General features: G+C 43.2%; 1 protein-coding gene across 1 annotated transcript in view; it reads right to left on the bottom strand.

The window, feature by feature from the left end:
- TMEM232 (transmembrane protein 232) overlaps positions 1-21,081 on the bottom strand; it is a 279,633-nt gene that overhangs the window by 122,960 nt on the left and 135,592 nt on the right. The window contains exon 10 of the mRNA XM_075854831.1: positions 19,326-19,542. Within this exon, the coding sequence (XP_075710946.1) occupies positions 19,326-19,542 (217 nt within the window). The remainder of the gene's footprint in view (positions 1-19,325; positions 19,543-21,081) is intronic.

Below are 21,081 nucleotides of genomic sequence, written 5' to 3'. Positions count from 1 at the left end.
TTGCCTATTTATCCAGAAGAGCGTTTGTGAGGTCAGACACTGATGTTGGACGAGAGGACCTGTCTCTCAATCTCCAGTTTAGTTCATCCAAAAGGTGTTTGATGGGGTTGAGGTCATGGCTCTGTTGGGGCCAGTCAAGTTCTTCCACACCAAACTCACCCAACCATGTCTTTATGGAGCTTGCTGTCTACACTGGGGCACAGTCATGCTGGAACAGAAAAGGACCTTTCACAAACTGTCCCCAGAAGGTTGGAAGCATAGAATTGTCCAAAATGTATTGGTATGCTAAAGCAATAGCCTTTTCCTTCACTGGAACTAAGGGGCCTAGGCTAAAGCAACCCCATAGCATTATCCCTTCTCATCAAACTTTACAGTTGGCACAATGAAGTCAGGCAGGTAACGTTCTCCTGGCATTCACCAAACCAAGACTCCTTCAGCAGACTACTAGAAAGACAACAGAACACGTTTCCACTTGGCATTTTGCTTGGTGATGTAAGGCTTGCATGCAGCTGCTCGGTTATGGAAACCTATGCCATGAAGCTCCTGGGGCACAGTTTTTGTGTGGATGTTAATGCCAGAGGTGGTTTGGAACTCTGCAGTTATTGAATCATCAGAGCATTGGTGACTTTCATGCACTATGTTCCTCAGCACACTGCGATCTCGCTCTGTAACTTTACGTGGTGGCCACTTCATGGCTGAGTTGCTGTAGTTCCTAAACGCTTCCACTTTTTAATAATACCACTCACAGTTGATCGTTGAATATCTAGGAGGGAGGAAATTTCACGAACTGATTTGTTTGAACAGTGGCATCTCATTACAGTTCAACGCTGCAATTCAGCGAGCTCTTTACAACGACCCTTTCCCAAACAAATGTTTGTAAAGTCGACTGCATGGCTAGGTGCTGGATTGTACACACCCGTGGCAATGGGACTCTTCTTATATATATCATATATATATATATATATATATATATATATATATATATATATATATATATATATATATAATGAGAAAAAGAGTAAAGCAGCACAGCAGCAGTAGTCGGTGCAGGCCTCCTAGGTTGAGGCTAGGAACCCTTGTTAATGAAATCCAAAAAAGTGAAGAGGCAGCACTCCAAGGAAATTGGTGAAAAAAGTGGTGTGTTTATTCACCCCAGGCAGGCAACGTTTCGATCCGTCTCTATGGGATCTTTGTCAAGCAATGACCAACAATCTTAACAGGGTATATATAACCCAGTGTGGTAATACAATCAGTGATTCAACCTGAGTTAACAAGTAGGAACAGGTGATCCATTAGTGGTTACTGTGGTTACTACATAACAATCTAAGTGAGTGTGAGGCATCTGCGCAGAGAGCCCTCTGTTATAACAGTGTGTATAGCGGTACAGTGTATACAGTGTTAAGTAAACATTGGTGAAGTGGCAGATTTACAATAAAATGTACAGTACAGGAAAGACGATACTCACCGTTGGACAACAATCAATGAAGAGAAACTCACTACATCAGCGTCCCCGGCTCACGTATGCGCATGCGCGCATGTGATGCATAAGGGGAGGAGACGGGCGATGACAGTACGAACGTGCTGCGCATGCGCACCGCTTATATGATGAAGGGACAGAGAGAAGGGACAGCACTTTCCCTAGTGAAAGTCAAAGAAATTCATACTTACCGCCCGTTGTCTTGGTGACGCGTCCCTCCTTCGGCATCCAGGCCGATCTCCCTGGATGACGCGGCAGTCCATGTGACCGCTGCAGCCTGTTATTAGCCTGTGATTGGCTGCAGCCGTCACTTAGACTGAAACGTCATCCTGGGAGGCCGGACTGGAGACAGAAGCAGGGAGTTCTCGGTAAGTATGAACTTCATTTTTTTTACAGATAGATGTATATTGGGATCGGTAGTCACTGTCCCGGGTGCAGAAACAGTTACTGCCGATCGCTTAACTCTTTCAGCACCCTGGACAGTGACTATTTACTGACGTCTCCTAGCAACGCTCCCGTCATTACGGGAGCCCCATTGACTTCCTCAGTCTGGCTGTAGACCTAGAAATACATAGGTCCAGCCAGAATGAAGAAATGTCAAGTTAAAAAAGCAAGACGGATCCGCAGCACACATAACATGTGCATGACAGCTGCGGACTTCATTGCGGAAATTATAATCTCCATTGAAGTCAATGGAGAAATTCCGCCATGAGTCCGCCACTGCTCCGCAACAGACAGAGCATGCTGCGGACACCAAATTCCGCTCCGCAGCCTATGCTCCGCAGCGGAATTTTACGCCTCGTCTAAACGAACACTGCTAAATTAAAGTGTAAGTCAATGGACAAACGGCTCCGCTGCGGATTAACGCTGCGGAGTGTCCGCAGCGGAATTTAAGTGAAATTCCGCCACGTGTGAACCCAGCCTTATCCTCTGGAGTACAATACTCCTATATTTATACACTGTGATCTATACCTGTCTGGCTTCCAAATTTTTCCACACTGTGGCAGTCATCCTTGATTTTAATGTGTGATAAATATTTCATGTTTTATGTTTTGTACAAATAAAGATTATTTTTTATTAGTCAAAGCTGTGTATTGACTCCATTTTTTAGGTTTTTGTTCTAGATATTTCAGGAGTCATAGCTACCTGTTATCTACAGTCATAGGCACTACTGTACGCCCCTCTTTTCCTCGTTTATATGACATTACTTATGGATATAACTTAAGGGGAATTCAGGTTGTCCTCCATATTGGTTGTGTAGAATAATAATGATAATGCAAACTATTTGGTCCTGGTACGGCATATCTGGTGACAAAAAAATGAATACAGTTGCCAGACTGAAAAAAGGGGGAAACATAATTTGTATGTGTGTCCAACGGGGGTGAGGGTCAAACTTATCATTATTATTCTGTATAAACGTTGCCTGCCTGGGGTGAATAAACACACCACTTTTTTTCACCAATTTCCTTGAAGTGCTGCCTCTTCATTTTTTGGGGGATTATATATATATATATATATATATATAAAAGAAGCGTGCAGCTTGTTACTTATCCCGCATGGTGAAAGTCATTAAAAAAAAAAAATTGCCACAATGTTTTTTTCTTCATCCCCTTTTCCAAAAAAAGGAATAAAAGTTAACTAATACTGTAAGTCCATATACAGCACCTGTTGCCAAGAGGTTATTACCATCAAACACCAGTCCCGGTGAGACTGCCACCGAATCCAGGCGGAAAATGAATAGAGAGGTGGCCACACATGTGCTATGCTGTTTCCATAACTCCCATGGAAATTGAAGGAGAGTGCCGCATGGCCACCACTTCATCTGGAACCATGTTTGTAACAATGACAGAACAAAACAAGAGTCTATATTTAAAAGTACTATAATTGTATATTTCAACATTTCACATATAATTTTGGAACTATGCCGGCACTCAAATTGCAGATAAAAAAGAAAAACAAACTGAAAACAAATACCTAGTTATGAAATTGATTCCCACTTTAGATTAAAAACCAACACAAACAAAATAAAGTTCAATTAAATAAGTAAAGATACAGTTTCAGGGCACTAAATTTAGAGCCAATAGCTATATATACTCTGCCCATTCGGCCTTAGCAGTCCAACCATAGTGTGTGATATATTAAAATATACACAAAATACTCGGAGCTACAGATGGAAGAGGTTTTCTTGCTCTAATCTGCTTTTGTTTCATTTAGGAAAAAATGCACTTACATCCAATAAATGTTTACATATTACCCTAATTTATACATAAAAATGCTATTCACATCAATTGTATATACTGTAGTTCTATAATTTAATACATAAAGACCAATACATATATAAATATTGAATTGTATCATATAAAATGTAATAAAAAAACCAATATCAATATCTATAGCTTTACACATACTGTATATGGTTTCTCAGTCCAATATTATAGAACATCATATTGTACGTGGTCAGGATGCTGGGGGCTAGGAAAACTGAATATTTTCTCATAGATATAGGAATATTTTAATAACAAAGCTCCTCCATTATTTATATATTAAAAATTAAAGTATGCATTTTATACTTTTTACGGGAAGTGTGATGCTAAACATAATTCTGCTCCAACATCAATACCTGAAATATTCATAGAAATGAAATTTACTTGGGTGAATTTTTAGATATCAAGAAGTAATTTTGCTGTAAAAATATAATGTTTAAAAACAAATATATTAAGAAAAATCAAAACTTTAGTTGTGCAGCAAGCAGTGATGTGTGTGCTTGTTTTGTATGATGCCCAGTATTGTTACCCAATGGGTAATGCTTACCTGCTGTTGATTTTACCCAGTATTGGCTGCTAGGCTGTTTTTAAGCGCAGCAATAAGTGACTGCATCTTATTCTCTGTTCACATTAAGTTATGAGGCTAAAGCCCCAGCGTATACCACTAACACAAGGCAATGTCGTTTTTCCCAATAACAGTACTGCAGCCACCATTACTTTGACACATCCTGATAAATTTTATTTTTTGAGGAATAGTGCCTTTTTCTCTAATTTGATGCCATATCTTAACCCCCTAATAGACGCAATAGACACGCAGTAAAACTGGAAAAAACTTCTGAAAGTGTTTTTATTTTAAACATTGAATTAATGTCTCAGGTAAACATAGTTGGCACATAATTTGTGTCCATTTAGTGCATATCAACCCCTTAGGCCATTTCCAGATGTGGCAGAATTGCGACACTGTACAGTGCAGACACAGCGACACTATACAGTACAATACATGTGGATGGGTTTTCAAAACCCCATTCACACATAGCGGAAAAATTACACACAGAAATCAGAGTATGCTCATTATGTTGTAGAAAAAACACAGATTTTTCCCCTTTCAATTTTCAGGGTGAGATCTGTAAGGGCACGGCAAGACGTGGCGGAATTGCTGTGGAATTCTCCAGCGGACGGTTTTTAGTTGTTTCAATACATTTTTAGGCAAGTTAGTTCAGACATTGCGGAAAACTCCGCTGCGGACCACTGTCTGTTGCGGAGAAGAAGCGGAATTTCACTGCGTATTTCAGCCTTTGCAATGCAAAAACTGAAATCCGTGGCAAGTCCGCTGTCTTTTCTGCAACGTCTGAATTTCCTGTCAAATATGCAAATGTTGGTGCAGATTCGTTGCGCACTTGCCCCAAATCTGAAGCGGAAAAACTCTGCCACGTCTGGCCGTGCCCTAAGGCCCCATGCACACGAACGTGCAAAAATCCACGGGAGAATTGCGGCCCCATTCATTTCTATGGGGCCATGCACACGACTGTAGTTTTTATGGTCCGTGCATGGCCCGGGAGCCCGCACCGCAGAAAGAAGATGAGGCCTAACACAATCCATGGCAAAATCTGAATGTAACATATTTTGCTGTGGAATGTGCTGCGGATTCACTGCGGATTTCACCCCATACATTGAAAGGGAGAAATACGCTGTGAAAATCCAAGGCTTTTCCGCAACATAATGAGCAGGCTGTGAATTTGAAAATCTGCAGCATGCTCTGATTTCCGTTAAGAATTTTTCTGCTACATGTGGATGGAGTTTTGAAAACATAAAGTTTGTATATAACTTTTAACTCTTACTGACAGTCCATACGCCTTTCCACAGTGCTGCCTTTTCACGGCACGCTGTCATAAGCCTGGCATGGTGTCCCGTGCTGGCTAGAGCTGGTGCCGGGCTGTCAATAGGGACTGTGGCATCTTAGTGGTTTTAGGCCTCATTTACACGAGCGTATTATACGCGCGTGCGACGCGCGTGCTTTTCACGCGTGTCGTACGTACCTATAATAGTCTATGGGGCTGTTTAGACGATGCGTGAATTTTGCGCTGCGTGAGTGCGTTGCGTAAAACTCACGACATGTTCTATATTCTTGCGTTTTTCACGCAACACGCACCCATTGACTTCAATGGGTGCGTGAAAACAACGCATGCCACACAGACGGTCCTGCGTTGCATGCGCGAAAATCACGCAAGAGCTGTCAAAAGGATGAATGTAAACAGAAAAGCACCACGTGCTTTTCTGGTTACAAACATCCAAACGGAGTGTCAAATTAGAGATGAGCGCACCGAACTTCACCGGGTTCGGCCGAACTCGTTTTGACCGAACCCGGCAAAAAATGTTCGGGTACGCGACGTCAGGAGACAGTCACTGCCCACGGTGCTCAAAGACTTAAACTGTTTCAGCACCATGGACAGTGTCTTTCGATCACAATATACATATACGTGTAAAAAAAAACAGAAGTTCGGACTTACCGATAAGTCCCGGCTCCTTCCTCCAGTCCGACCTCCCGGGATGACAATTCAGGCCAAGTGACAGCTGCAGCCAATCACAGGCCAAGCACAGGCTGCAGCCAATCACAGGCTGCAGCGGTCTCATGGCCTGCCGCGTCATCCTGGGAGGTGGGGCCGGATGACAAGAGAGGGACGCGTCACCAAGGCAACGGCCGGGAGACTGGACTGGAGGAAGCAGGCAGTTCATGGTAAGTTTGAACGTCTTTTTTTATTCACAGGTTGGTGTATATTGTGATCGGCATTCACTGTCGAGGGTGCTGAAAGAGTTACTGCCGATCAGTTAGCTCTTTCAGCACCTTGGACAGTGACGGGCGTCGACTACCTCATCTCTATGATGGCGGCTGCGCGAAAATCACGCAGCCGCGCATCATACACGGATGACACACGGAGCTGTCAATTGCCTTTTGCGCACGCAAAACGCAGCGTTTTTTTGCGCGCGCAAAACGCACACGCTCGTGTAAATCCGGCCTTAGAGTAAGGCGACTCCCTCTGTCATCAAATCGGCACCCACCAAGACACGATTACGGGGTGTCGATGGTTTCCATGGGAGCCAGTCCTGTCATCAGTATATGCCTAGTAGGCCCTGCCAGAGGCAAAGCCTAATAGAATGCCTGTCAGTTTTACATTGAAGTATTGCAGTGTATAATATGTTTTAATTGTTTATATTAAGATATTACGTGATACACTAATTGACATAACATTCAAAACATTGGAAAATAGAATAGTAAGATCTGCAGAGTCAACAGTGGCGCACAGCATGAAGCGGGGTAAGGTACATCAGCATTATTGCAGTATATTATAAAAGTGATTAAACAATCGCATAGCGAAGTCCCAAAGTGGGACTGAAAAACGTAATAAAATAATTTCCTAATAAAGTTAATAATAGAGACATTTGAAAATCCCAAGTAAAAAAAAACAAAAACCCTCTTTTCCCCTTAATATTTCATTATAAAAATAAAAAAAACAAATAAAAAAAACTACACATAATTGGTATCGTCGCATCCATAATGACTCGAACTATAAAACGATTATAATATTTACCCGCAGGGAGTAAAAAATGAAATAAACAATGGCAGAATTGCTGTTTTCTGTTCATCCTGCTTACAAAAAATGCAATAAAAAAACAATCAAACTCGTATGTACCCCAAAATGGTACGAATAAAACAAGTCGTCCAGCAAAAAATAAGCCCTCATAAGTCGGCATAAAAATAAAAAAGTTATGGCTTTTAGAATACAGCGACACAAAAACAAATACTTTAAAAAAATGTTTTTTTTATTGTGCAAAAGTAGTAATACATAATAAAACTAAACATTTGGTATTGCTATAATCGGAACAACCCACAGAATAAAGTTATTATGTTATTTAGGGCTTTTGAAATAAGACAATGAAAAAAACTGGGAAAAAAAAACACTTGTTCATTAAAGGCTATGTACACCTGTGAAATTGTTAGTGTTTTTTTAAAGAAAGATGTTTGGTGCAACTTTCTAAATTACTTTTTGAGATACAGCTGCTTTATATTCTGTATATAGAGCAGCTGTATCGTGCGCTGAGACATGAATCCATCAGGTCAGCGGCACTGACGGGTTCAGTTTTCGCAGGTATGCAGGATCCACCTGTTATCGATCACATCTAAGTTATGAACTTAGATGTGATCGATAACAGCTCGATCTTGCGTGTCAGAGACATGCAGGACCCGCTGACACTGAACCCGTCAGTGCCGCTGACCTGACGGATACAAACTTTTTTATCTTTTTTATATTTTCATCAGTGTAGATGCAGGAGATCTTGTTTTTTTGCAGAACTAGTTAAATTATTTTTTTGGAGAACCAGTTTCAAGGAAAATGTATGTTGCATTCAATTTAGTTTATGAAGAATATGCATAAAATTGGCCAAAAAAATTCTATCAGTGTTTGTTTTTCTATCATTCACAAATCATGCATACATTGTACAATTTATTGTCTGGGTTATTACAGATATGGAAATAATCAGGATAATCAGTAGAGGGATTGAAAGGGTTGTATCAGGAAGACAAGCTCTTTTCATATAACCCAGTACGCGACCACTCTATATTAGCCAGAGCATAAAGCTGCCATCAAAGAGCAGCTATCACAATGGCCGACCCGACCCATGAATGTATTACATGGTTGGTCATTCATTTAGATCGCTGGCATGTACTATTGCACTATTTTAATCTAGCATTTCAGCTGCAGGAGTAGTGTAAAGCCAACTGTCACTACATGTATGATCAACTGAAGCTTTTTTCTGAAGCTGGAACTGGAGCAATCATCTGATAACTAGGCCGGCTTTAAAAAGGGATTGTCTTAATGAGACAACCCATTTAATGCTGACGGTGGACCTTTTGACTTGTATTTAATTTTTTTTACCCCAAACTACCACCCCATTTTTATCTTATATTATTTTCTCTTCTTCTTTTGGTTCCTTCTGTTTCTTTCATGCCTCTACCTATTTTGCTACTATGAAGACTACCCTCCTTTCCTATTCCTCAATTTTCCATTTTTAGGTTCTGCAAACGATTCTGAACTAAAGAAGACACTATTTTGGAATTCTAGGGCTTCCTACTCTGGATTAGATTCTTTAGTTTATTAACTTTTTAAAGGGGTTGTCTAGTCCCTAAAAATTAATGGCCTATCCTCAGAATAGGCCATCAATAGCTGATGAGTCGGGGTCCGACTCCCGGGACCCCCGCCGAACAGCTATTTTGAAGGGGGTGCAGCGCTCGTACGAGCGCTGCTTCCCCTTCATTTCTACTTGCTCACTGTGAATCGTTGACACACAGGTAGCGGCGATTCACAGGTATTCACAGGATAGGTCATCAATTTTTATGGACTGGACAACCCCTTTAAGTAAAGCTTAAAAAGGAAGAAGAGGACCCCAACCTCTCACAGGTCTCGAGCCACTTTGAGATTTGGCAGATTGTGTTGAGTCACACTAATAAAAACCAAAAAAGTCTATTGAATATATGACTAAGTCCTCATGCACACGGCCGCGCCCGTAATCATGACTCGCAATTGCGGGCACGGCCGGCTGCCGATGGCCGCGGGTAGTAGCCCACATTTTCAGCCCGTTCTCCCATACAAAGTATGGGAGCACGGCCCGTAAAAAGCAAAGGACAGGACGTGTCCTATCTTTTGTGGTACACTTCTAAAGCATGGACACCTATCCGTAGCGATATGGAAAGGTCTCCGCGGCCAATAGAACTGAGTAGGTAGCTGCTGCAGTGAGTGCACAATCGTATCTATACAGTAACTGCCCACAGTTAGGGAACCACATGCAGTGGGCCTGAGAGCCACATGTGGCTCTTGAGCCATTGCTTGGGGAACAGTGATCTAAAGTGTTTCTGTTATATAAATCTTCTCTTAGTAACACTACATATCATTTATTTACATATAGGTTTTGTATATCTAAGTGCCTACATCGCAAAAAAATGATGTATAGAATTTAATATATTCTATTTATCTAATAAAACATATTATTTTATTTTAATAATGCAATATCAATGTATGATTTACTGTATCAATATCCTGCTTATTTGTTTTACTTAATTGCATTGTTGCTCTTATCTTTTCTTGTTTATGCAAACAATTCTGGTTCTGTTGAAGTTTTGTATCTTGTTTGAAAATGAAAATAGTAAAAAGAGGTTATCCAGGGACCAAAAATTGCTTTGGATTTATATTTTTGTGTGAAAAGAAGTCACTTACTAATGTACTTTCATTTCTAATTCTGTACTGAATCGTTCAGTTCAAACCCGGTGAATTGGTGCGGGAAGTCCCGTAGTTTTCCATTATTGATGATACGCTGACACGGCCCCACTTGACTGAGGGCTTGCTTCTTGTGCTGTTAATGTTGGCGTGTAATCAAACGCATGACCGCAAGGGGATGGCTCATTGCCTATCGTTGGAGTCCCCGAGCATATCATCAGCAAGTGCTCTGCCCGGCACTCCAGGACTACTCCAGACGTCACTGTTCATATATGGACAGTGACATCAGGGGTTTTCTATCGCTGGAGTCCCCAAGCAGAGCATCGGCTGATGCTCCCCCGGGGACTCCAACACTGCTCCCGACATCACTGTCTCTGTCCATGAATGGACAGTGACGTCGGCAGCAATGCTGTATCCCTGGGCAGAGCATCAGCTGAAGCTCTGCTCGGGGACTCCAGTGATGGGGAACTACTGGCGTCATTGTCCATATATAGACAGTTACGTCGGAAGAAGTGCTGGAGTCCCTGGGCAGAGCATCAGCTGATGCTCTGCTCGGGGACTCCAGCAATAGGGAACTCCTGATGTCACTGTCCATATATGGATAGTGACATCAGGGGTTTTCTGGACAATGACATCAGGGGTTATCTATCGCTGGAGTCCCCAAACAGAGCATCAGCTGGCGCTCTGCCGGGGACTCCAGCACTGCTCCCGACGTCACTGTCCATATATAGACAGTGACGTCAGTAGCAAAGCAATGCTGGAGTCCCTGGGAAGAGAATCAGCTGATGCTCTGCTCGGGGACTCCAGCAATAGGGAACTCCTGATGTCACTGTCCATATATGGACAGTGATGTTCGGAGCAGGGCTGGAATCCCCGAGCAGAGCATCAGCTAGCACTCTGCCCGGGACTCCAGGACTGCTCCAGACATCACTGTCCATATATGGATAGTGACATCAGGGGTTTTCTGGACAATGACATCAGGGGTTATCTATCGCTGGAGTCCCCAAACAGAGCATCAGCTGGCGCTCTGCCGGGGACTCCAGCACTGCTCCCGACGTCACTGTCCATATATAGACAGTGACGTCAGTAGCAAAGCAATGCTGGAGTCCCTGGGAAGAAAATCAGCTGATGTTCTGCTCGGGGACTCCAGCAATAGGAAACTCCTGACGTCACTATCCATATATGGACAGTGATGTCGGGAGCAGTGCTGGAGTCCCGGGCAGAGCGCTAGATGATGCTCTGCTTGGGGACTGCAGCGATAGGCAACTTTCCAGCACCAATTTACCGGGTTTAAACTGCACGATTCAGTACAGAATTAAAAATTAAAGTACATTGGCCAGGGCCTGTTCACATCAGAGTTGGCTTTCAGTTCAGGGGTTCCGATATCAATGGTGACGGAAACATTGCTAATGGTTTCCGTTTGTCACCATTCCGGCAGGTTTCTGTTTTTGTGACGGAATCAATAGCGCAGTCGACTTTACTTAAAGTGGTGATTTGGGCGGAAGGGAATGGCGTAAAATAAGAAACTAGCAGATACTCACCACCTGAAGTGCCCCCTGCACTGAGACCCCGTTTTCCAAGGCTCCGGGCCCAGAAGCTCGTGCAGTGCTCGCGTGCAGTTTATTGGTTAGGCCGCTGCAGGCTAGCAACTGGCTGAAGCGGCACTTGACTGATTAATTGCATGTGGAGAACTGGATCTCAACGCTGGAGTGGGAGTCACTTCAGGTGGTATCAGCTAGTTTATTATTTAATACCATACTCTGCCATGCTGCCAATTTTTAAAAGTTTTGGATGTCCCCTTTCAGCATCTATAAGGCCGGATTCAAACGAGCGTGTGCGTTTTGCGCGCGCAAAAAATGCGCCGTTTTGTGCACGCAAAAGGTCCATAACTGCTCCATGTGTCAGCAGCATATGATCCGTGGCTGCGTGATTTTCGCGCAGCCGCCATCATTATGTCACTCTGTTTGTAAACAGAAAAGCACGTGCTGCTTTTCTGTTTTCATTCATAGTTTTAACTACTGTAGCGCGCATCACGCGCGGCACACAGAAGTGCGTCCGTGTGCGGTTTTCATGCACCCATTGACTTCAATGGATGCGTGATGCGCGAAAAACCAAAGATAGGACATGTCGTGAGTTTTACGCAGAGGCCATACGCTGCGTGAAAATCACTGACAGTCTGAACGGCCCCATAGATTAACATAGGCCCGTGCGACGTGCATGAAAATCACGCACGTAGCACGGACGTATTACACCTTCGTCTGAATAAGCCCTTAGGATAATATCAAAAATTTTAAGTTTAAGAATTTCAAATCTACAAAAAGAGAATATTTCTCAACTTTACATGTCTACATCAATCTTTGTTATATAAAGCAGGATTATCTATACAAGAAAGCAAATTACTACATTATCTGATAGATGCTGAAAGCTCTATCTCTCACGTATGGTGGTTCTGCCCCCTTATACAACCCTTCTGGATATAGGCAGAATCAATTTGTTTCAGTGCATCTGAAAAAAACATAAATTTGGAAATATTGTCAGGTCATGTATTACCGCATGGTGGCGGTTCAAGGGGTTAAAACGGAGTTCCATTAAATATATAATGCATTGAAAACAATTCTATTTGCCCTGCAATTTTGTTATTATAAATATATCCTATATAATTACAGCTCCAGAACCAAGATCATACATATATAGAGTACCACAACAAAGCTCAGTACATAATACAGCACCAGAACCAAGCTCAGTACATATATACATCCCCAGAACAAAGCTCATACATAAATACAGCACCACAACCAAGCTCAATACATAAATACAGCCCCAGAACCAAGCTCAGTACATATATACAGCACCAGAACAAAGCTCAGTACATAAATACAGCATCAGAACCAAGATCAGTACATATATTCAACAACAGAACAAATACAGCTCAAATTAGTGCAAACCATGCCGTATAGGTTTGTACAGCGTAAAACGACAGCTCCCAGCATGGCCCGAACAATGGTAAGGATATGCACGGAGATGCTGTTTCACAAAAAAAATAATCACACCACCCATCATCTCGCTGCAGACCATACAGTGACTACAGTACTGATTAGAGGCAGAATAAACATTTACATTAAGTGACTCGCCGGTGATGTCTCAGATTCTAGTTCTTTTTCTCTTTTCTTCTCCCTCCGGGCCAGACCTCTATGATGGATTTCCTCCGGCCACGACCCATTTTTGCAGTTTTCTGCTCAGATGTCTTCAGCTTCTGACTTTTAAAAAAATTTCTACACCTATAAACGAAGATAAAAGTCTCAACACCTCTAAGTATAATAGTGCCATACACTGCACCTCTAACTGTAATAGCGCCATACACTGTGTCCCTGATTATAATATTACCATGCACTGTGTCTCACACACACACACACACCGTGCCCCCTGTAGCTAGTGCCCCCATAGCCCCCTGTAGATAGTGACCCACATAGAGTCCCTGTAGATAGTGCCCCACATACAGCCCTCTGTAGATAGTGCCCACATATGGACTCCAGAGCTGCAAGGCAATAGTGCTAACCACTGAGCCACCGTGCTGCCCTACATATAGCTTCCCCTATATGTAGGGCAGCATATATAGTCCAGCTCTGTAGATCGTGCCTCACATATAGCCCACCCCTGTAGACAGTGCCTTACATATAGCCCCCTTTAGCTAGTGACCCAGTTAACCCAGCCCTGTATATATTGTCCCACATATAGCCCACCCCTGTAGATAGCGCCCTACAAATAGCTCCCCCTATAGATAGTGCTCCACATATAGCCCACCCCAGTCGACAGTGCCCTACATATAGCCCCCCTGTAGATAGTGCCCCACAGGTAACCCACCCCTGTATATTTGGTTCCCACATATAGCCCACCCCTATAGATAGTGCCCTACAAATAGCTTCCCCTATAGTGCTCCACATTTAGCCCACCCCTGTATATAGTGTCCCACATATAGCCCACCCATGTAGATAGTGCCCTACATATAGCTCTCCCTGTATATAGTGCTCCACATCCCCACATATAGACCCCCTCTGTAGATAGAGCCCCCACTTTAGATAATCCCACTCACAGTTTTAGTAGAAATAAAAAAACTTTACATACTCACATGATCCCGTTCCCGCGCCGTCCGGTGGCAATGCAGATCTGCTCTATTCTGAGCAGGTCTGCTGGAGCTGAACAAGTAATTTTTCCCCGCCAATCAGCATCATTGTAAGGCGCTGAATGGTCGGGCACGTAGTAGCATCGCTACAGCTGTAGCAGCCATAACGGCTGCTAGCGGCGCCACCGGGCATATGGAAGGGGCGTGTTGGCGGGCGGCACGGGCCCCTCATGCCACAGGCCCTGTAGCAGTCGCTACGGCTGCTGCAGCGGTAGTTACGCATCCAATCTTGGATAACAAAGGTTGACATGATATGTAGAATGGAAGTTGGGAATTATGATAAATATATTGATCATTGGAGCCCATGGCTGAGCTTTAGGTGTTGGAACCCCTCCCAACCCCTAACAATGGTGTGCCCCACAAAAATGGAAAACTAGAACTTATCTGACATCCTTCTACCCATTGGTTTGAGAAAACATATGGGGGAGTGGCAGACTGACATTCTATTATACGCGCGGTCGCTGAACGACGGCATATCCCACCTATCGGCAGCCATGACTACAGGCCTCTGGAACCTGACCAGCATCTCCTCCTACAAAGACGCCGACACACATTGCTCTCTCTTCCTGCTGTTGCTGTCCCCAACAAATCCCAGTACACCCGGGACATTAAGAAAAACTCTGCCCACGTCCACTTTGCCTGAGCAATGTTGTGTCTTCCCATGCAAATTATTTCTTCGCTGTATCCTCTATACTGTATCCTGTATCCCATATCCAGTATCTGTGTCCGGTGCCGTGCCAAGTCAAGTGTCCGAGACGACTTCTGTGTTCAAGTCCATTGTCCAAGAAGACTTCTGTGTTCAAGTCGAACGTCTATGCCAAGTCTAGTTTTTCAGCAGTAGCCAGCTTCCGATAGTCCGGCACAATCCAGCTTCGGATATTCCGGCACCAGCGTGCTTCCGATCATCCAGCACAAGCCAGCAATCCAGCGGACGGCTCCTTCCTCCAGCATTCACTGTGCCGTGAGCCATTAGCGGCTCGGCGCAGACAGGTACGATTTTGTGACGTAATCGCGCCTATATGCGCCGAGTCACTCATAACACAGGGCAAAGGAGGAGAATTATATTTTTCTATTATGCACATATGGGGGCATTATACTATATAGGGGGGGCTGATATGGTGGCAACTATGAGGGGCATTATACTGTGTGGGGCTGCTATGGGGGCATTATATTGTATGGTGGCATTTATGGGGGGCATTATACTGTGTTGGGCAGCTATGAGGGGAATTATACTGTAAGGGGTCTGCTATGGGGCATTATACTGTATAGGGAGGGCTGATATGGTGGCAGCTATAGTGGCATTACACTGTAGGGTGACAGGTATGGGGGCATTGTACTGTACGGAGGGCTGATATGGTGGCAGCTATGGGGGCTTTACACTGTGGGGAGACAGCTATGGGGCATTATACTGTGTGGGGTAGCTATGGAGGGCATTATACTGTGGGGGCAGCTATGAGGGGCATTACACTATGGGGCGACAGGTATGGGGCATTATACTGTATGGGGGCTGATATGGTGGCAGCTATGGAGGCATTACACTGTGGGGAGGCAGCTATGGGGGCATTATACTGTGTGGTGCAGCTAAGGGGGGTATTATACTGTGTGGGGGCAGCTATGAGGGGCATTATACTGTATGGGACTGCTATGGGGGCTTTATACTGTGTGGGGCAGCTATGGTGGCATTACACTGTGGGGGCAGCTAAGGAGGGCATTATACTGTGTGGGGCTGTTATGGGGGCATTATACAGTATGGCGCTGCTATGGGGGCATTATACTGTATGGGGGCATTATACTGTATGGGGGCATTTATTGAGGGCATTATACTGTGTTGGGAAGTATGAGGGGCATTATACTGTATGGGGTCTGCTATGGGGCCATAATACTGTATGTGGCTGCTATTTGGGCATTATACTGTATGGGGGCATTATATTGTATGGGGACAGCTATAGGAGCATTATACTGTATGGGGGCAGCTTCTGGGAGCATTAAACTGTGTGGGGGCGACTATGGGCGGCATTATACTGTGTGGACATCCATGAGGGCTGTTGGGCAAGGCGGCTGGGCATAGGCGCGGCAGGGATCTAGTGGTGTTGGGGAAGGGTGGGAGGCCCAAGCTGAATTCTTAACAATTCAGCAAGGATACGGCCACAAATAGCCTTCTAGATGCCACAAGTGCTCATTCTATTAGCTCTATCAAAGGGATCCCTAAAGGGGAATTTTTGCATCTTAGACGGAACTGCTCAACCTTTCAGCTCTTCAAAACAAGGGCAGTTGAATTCAAAAATAGACTGTCAGTGAGAAATTATTCTAAAAAAAGTATCAAAAGGGCATACAATTGGGCATTGAGAACTGAGCGTCAAACGCTGCTGGTCCCAAAGGTGAAAGTAGATGTGGGACGAGAACAACCACGTTTCATTACAGATTTTCACCAAAATTGGGATGAAATGAATAACGTTCTTAACCGTCATTGGAATATTCTGCTTAGTGACCCCACATTGAGGAACCTTTTGGGAAACAGAGTATCTCTGGGTTATAGAAAGGGCAAGACAATTTCGAATATGTTAGTACGGAGCCATTTCTCAAGATTAAATAGTACCAAGACTATCTCGAACCCTGGATTCTATCCTTGCAAAATGTGCAGGGCCTGTAGAATCTTGGTACAAAAAAGACATGGAACCAGGCATAGCATCAGGGACCACATCAGGTGTGATACACCAGGTGTGAGTTATTGTCTTGAATGCCCTTGTGGCCTTAAATACATTGGCAAAACAGTGAGAGAATTACGTATCCGGATCAGGGAACATATTAACTCCATCATCAATTACGATAAGAATCTAATTGATTGTCAGTCCAGAAACAAACCATTCTGCCCTACCCCAATAGCCAGACATTTCAAAATTAAACACAATTTGAACTGGACTACTCTTAAAGGCTGGGCTATATGCCAAATACGATTGGGCATTAGAAGGGGAGATTTAGATCTGGCACTCCTCAAAAAAGAAAGTGAGTGGATCTTCAATCTCAATACAGTCAACCCATTTGGATTGAATGAGAACTTTGGGTTCGGTAGTTCTCTGATATTTGACGTGTCCCAATATGCGTGTTCCACCTGGGACCTTTTGTTAAAATTTAAAAATTTTGAAATTAAAAACATATATTTTTGTGGGATATAATGTTTGGGTAATCTCTATAATAATTTCTTTACACATTAATTTATTCATTTATTTATTTATTTAATATTTCTTTTCTGCTGCAATTTTTCTGGCCCTTTTAAAAATCTAGATGATCTCTATTTTGATATCTGATAATTTTTTCAAATGTCCAAACTGACATGAGCAGTTACAACTTGGTGCTCTCTATTCAAGTGGTCATTTATTTAATCTGACCACTGCATTCTCTTCCTGGTCTAGGATTGGCTAGGCTGGATGTCAATCATTCTCTGCCCTATTTATAGGGCAGTTCAATGGCGGTTCCCCACCCCTAGAAGAAGCCAGAATGCTGGCGAAACGCGCGTCGGGTGCTCTAACATTTTAATGTCTCTTTGGTGCTAACAGGGCCGCTATTGCCACACTTAGGCCAATTCATTGGTAGTCTATCTACTGCTTTCACTGCACGGCTGACAGCAGTCGGCTGTTCAGCTTACAGCACGAGCGTGTTGTCAGTGCAGCACACCCTGCTGTCACTCCCGAGCAGCTGGGTGTGAGCTTCCATTCAGCCGCTACGCTCCAATTTGACCGCCGGTGAATCCACCGTGCGGTTCCCTCATTGGTGTCTACCCCGTTTGGTCACAGGAACAGGGCTATTGCCTTGCAGGACAGCTTATCCTGCGGGGCTTTCTGATTTCTCGGAGCTGGAAGCACCGTTCCGCTCTGAGAAACAGTGCACACGCTGAGTTTGACTCCACTTACAGTTGAGTCACACTCCGGTACAGCGTTGTGATGCCGCCTCTCAGCTGATGCTGAGCGCGACCACAGTTAGGTAACCCCGGCTGTTCTCTACGCTGCTGCTCTGGTTCCAGGGACGGCGGCGTGAGAATCCAGCTGCCTGCAACTGTTCACACTGTGCCGTGGCAGTTCTGTGTGATGGTGCGGCAGGCTAATTGCCCTGACTCATCCACTGCCATGCCTTGCAGGTGTGTTATATGACACAAGTAGCTTCAACCACTTCAACTTGTTGCCTAACACCCTCACATACTGTTTTGCCCATAATAAAATCAATTCTACCACCATATAGCCCTCTGTCATTCAGTATAGCGATGATCTTGTTATACTATTGACAGCATTGTAGCTATAGGCTGTGCCACACGCTATCTCTCTGGTCCACAGAGACCTCAGCGTGAGGGCGTAATCAGCAAGTTCTTGTTCACACTGTGTTGCAGTGCTGCTGCATGGTAGTGCATTTGGCTACCATTGCCCTCAATTTTGCATTGCCACAGTCTTAGACTACATGCTTGCCATTCTGGAAGCATAAGCTTATGTGTTCCTCATTGATAGCAAGAGTTACCACAATTCATAAGTAATTATACCACACTATACATGGCCCACAGGTATGTGAGTTTGGGGGTCACTCACACATACCTTGTTGCACCATTGGACTTTTAGTTTAATTGTCTATTTTAATGTATATCAATAAAAGTTAATTATTAGTATTAGATCACATACTTTTCCCTTCTTTCCTTCCTCATATATATAGCTTTAATGGGTGGTGCACACCAATGTGATCTGTTGACAATTCTGTGAGATAGGTGGTCATCTACACATTTCCCTGAATTCTTAACAAGGGCACATGAGCCTTTAGCTACGCCCCTGATGTGACTTATGCACCAGATACAAAACACCATGTATCATGATTTCAGTCATCCTGTGTGATGCCCTCTTCTTCGACCAACAATGTCCTGTTTTCATCTGTCAATTAAATAACTACCAACAGACCTAACTGTGGTGGTCACAGACAGGAAGTCAGATGGGAGAGAACTGGGCAACGAGGCTCCATCTATGAAACCAGAAATAGTTATGAAAGATAGTTTCCTGTCCTTGGCTAAATTGGGAGGATGCATAAGTGAAATAGAGGATGGAATGCAAAGGTAGAAAAAAATATATTATTTTGGTGATACCTTTTTAGAAAGTGAAAGTACTTACTGGAGTCTGATGTATTTGGAGGATGATAATGTAATAAACCATTTAAACTGGCTTCTGTGCTTTCCATATTCCATGTGTTTTCATTATGGAATCCAACAAATGCATGCTTTTGGATTTCAGATGTGGTCCCATGCAAGCAAATATCTGATAGCACCATAGTATAAGTCCAGATAATTGCCAGTGGCCATGACGAAGTACCTCTATTAGAGATTGAGGGCTATAAAGAAAAAATAACAAAATAAAAACAAAAAAAACAATCTATAAGCCATTACTGTACCGATTTCATTGACAAAATATATATTTAGCAACAAAGCATTCTGAGGCACTAGATACTATTTAGAATTCCATTAGTCCATTAGTCTATAATTCCATTACAGAAGATAATACATCTTTTGTAGTATCCTGTAGAGCAGAAACTGTCAAGCAACAAAATATAAAAAAGAAAGCTATGGAGTACGGCCTTGTGTTGCTTCCGCACCTGCAGTTTCCCTTAACATCACACTAGGCTTCTGGGTACTGGATTCTTCTAGATATTGGTCTATTTTGACCAAGTTTTTTTTAACAGACACTGTTAAATGTGTATAGATGCCCTAAAAGCACCAACAAATGCTGAGGATTTAGAAGATATCCTTTATCCTTTTTCTAACCACAAATTTCTACAAAAACGAAGCTAACTGGCTAGCTCTATACCCTATAAACTGTTTGGAGATGTATATCAGGCTGGTTACCTACCTGATAGCATGAATAAAAAAAAAAATATTCATTGGTGTACTGCCTAAATATGGGAAGAACCCTAGATTTGCTAGTCCAACAGACCTATCTCCCTCCTAAGGTCCCATCGTGGCAACTCACTGCTGTAATCGCTGATGGATTCAGCTTTTTAAAAATAAAAATCTGAGGGTTCAGCTCTAGTTTTTGAAAATTACAAGGAGCCTAATACAATCTGTAAAAATGTCCTAAAATTGTCTAAAATGCAAATGAAAGGCAAGTGGCCAAATAAAGCAAAACATACCTAAAGAATATTTGGGTATTTATTAATGCAAAAATAAGAAGTTCAGAGAATGTATGACCCCTAAATAGGGGTAATGTGGAGTTGGTCACTGGGGATCAAGAGAAGGCAGAGCTACTAAATTAGTTTTTTAGCACGAAAATAGCTGATGTAGCCGGTGCCAGTGCTGTTAATACATCAATTATTATACTCAATTAGCTGAATGTAGATATGGTCTAAGATAAGTTAAATTAAATAAATGTTAATAAGGCTCCGGGATCAATGGTTTACACCCAAGTTCTTAAAATAACTCAGTTAAGTTATTTCTGTACCACTGCTCATAATATTTAGAGATTCTCTAGTGACTGGTATAGTGCCAAGGGACTGCTCCTGGGCAAATGTGGTGCCCATTTTAAAAAAGTACTCTAGGTCTTTCCCAGATACACCAGTAAGCTTAACATCCATTTTGGGAAAAGGGACTATATACAGGAGTATGTGACAGAAAATAATATAAGTGACAGCCAGCACAGTTTTACTAAGGACAGAAGTTGTCAAACAACCTGGATTTATTTTAAAGAAGAGGTAAAGAGAAGCCTGGACAGAGGGGGCCGCTGTGGAGATAGTGTTTTTTTTGTCTGTTTCTGTTTTTGCAGAGGACGCCAAGCAGGGGCGTAACTAGGAAAGACTGGGCCCCATAGAAAACTCTTGACTGGGTCCCCCCAGGTGCCACAAGCAGCCCCCTTTATAGATAGTACCCCCTGTAGAATG

This window comes from Rhinoderma darwinii, chromosome 1, assembly GCF_050947455.1.
Source record: "Rhinoderma darwinii isolate aRhiDar2 chromosome 1, aRhiDar2.hap1, whole genome shotgun sequence".
Classification (NCBI taxonomy): Eukaryota; Metazoa; Chordata; class Amphibia; order Anura; family Rhinodermatidae; genus Rhinoderma; species Rhinoderma darwinii.
Note: the sequence above shows the minus strand (reverse complement) of the source record. Positions and strands in the feature narration are given on the sequence as shown.